At 40.3% G+C, this 1634-nt stretch overlaps 1 protein-coding gene across 1 annotated transcript in view; it reads right to left on the bottom strand.

The window, feature by feature from the left end:
- The window catches only part of usp34 (ubiquitin specific peptidase 34), a gene marked incomplete in the record, with an annotated part of 159254 nt that overhangs the window by 16180 nt on the left and 141440 nt on the right, over positions 1-1634 (bottom strand). The window contains 2 exon segments of the mRNA XM_014026634.1: positions 983-1123; positions 1200-1340. Of these exon segments, the coding sequence (XP_013882088.1) occupies positions 983-1123; positions 1200-1340 (282 nt within the window).

The raw sequence follows: 1634 nt of genomic DNA, 5'->3' as shown, positions 1-1634 counted from the left end.
ATCTGAGCGTTCGACGCTCAGATCGTCCAAATCGTCCAAATCGCGCTGTTCTAATCGCGCTTGAGGCGCCGCAGAACTTCCCGACGTTGCTTGAAGCGCGTTCACCATAGACTTTGTATGTAAACCTGCTGCTCCTGACGCTGAAATCGCGTTCGGTGTGAACGCACCATAACATTCGTTCTATGTCTTTACCCAAACAAAAAATGTGGTATCATCTGCAAACAAAACACAAAGAGCCCTGACACATTGACTAAGTCATTTACATATAAGATAAACAATTTTGGTCCAAGTACAGAACCCTGAGGAACTCCACACGTAATTCCACAGAGTTCAGATCTTACATCATGTATTTGTACAAACTGTTTCCTTTTTTCCAAATAACTAGATATCCATTGTAATGCTGGTCCTCTAATCCCATATTTATTTAGCTTTTCAAGTAGAATGCCATGGTCAATCGTGTCAAATGCTTTCTTTAAGTCAACATAAATACTGGTGCAATATTGTTTTTTTAATATTATGGTATTATAATATTATTTTACTTTATTGGCATAATAATAGCAACAAAATCTTGTTGTGTGGCCCTAATACTCGATCGTAGATACTGGAACTAAACCCAAATTATAAATGTTATTTATTCATTCATTCATTCATTCATTCATTCATTCATTCATTCATTCATTCATTCATTCATTTATTTATTTATGTGTAACGTTTTAACTGTGAAGTTATTCTTTCAGTAAAAGGATGTGTAAATACATGTCACAATGCATTTTATGTCTGATATCAAACTGATCACTACGGTAAAGGGGTAGCGCGTGGTCATGCAAACTCACGTAAAGCCGACGTCAGGCGAAGGGTACACCATCTCCTTTCACAACAGTTTTGAGGACCTTACCCGGCCCAGGGAGGATGTGGCCCACATGGCCCAGGACCCAGCCCATGAATTGAGACACCGCCTGTGTGTTTGTTTTTGTGTTCTTACTGCATTCAGCAGGCTGCTTGTCTTGTTGAGCTCCACTCGGTGAACTGCCAGCTCAGGCTGAAGGTTGCTCTGTTCAGTCAGCAGGTTGGTTACCAAGACACCAATCAGGTTAGAACAGCTGGGACCGGACAGAACCTGGATCTACAAAACCATTGCTATTTAACTGTTTCACATTCAGGGGGTGTCATTGTTTACCTGGCACTTGTCAAGTTTGTACCTTGTGCAGGAAGCAGGTGAGGAAAGAGTAGGCCACATTGTTGTTGAGAAACGTCCTCTCATCCATCAGGATACATTTGATGTACTCACTAAAGGCTGGATCTTCACACAGCAGCTTCACACATGTCTTAGCCAGAACAGACTGAAAAGACAAATTTATAACATCTGTACTTTTCTCAGGATTTCATAGAAGGCCCAGTAATAAAGCTGAAGCTATGAGTTACAGACAGAACAACCCTAAAATGCCCAAACTCAGCTTACTTAGAAGGCATTTTGGTGGGATTGTGAAGGTTCAAAAAATACAACCCCTGGCAAAAATTATGGAATCACCAGCATCGGAGGATAGAAAAAAAGCATATCACAGACATGACACAAAGTCCTGATGCATCTCAGTAAACCAGGTAAAAAATCAAAAAGAAAAAAAATTGTATAGGTC

The sequence above is a fragment of the Austrofundulus limnaeus genome, unplaced genomic scaffold (genome assembly GCF_001266775.1).
Source record: "Austrofundulus limnaeus strain Quisiro unplaced genomic scaffold, Austrofundulus_limnaeus-1.0 Scaffold574, whole genome shotgun sequence".
Taxonomy (NCBI): Eukaryota; Metazoa; Chordata; class Actinopteri; order Cyprinodontiformes; family Rivulidae; genus Austrofundulus; species Austrofundulus limnaeus.
Note: the sequence above shows the minus strand (reverse complement) of the source record. Positions and strands in the feature narration are given on the sequence as shown.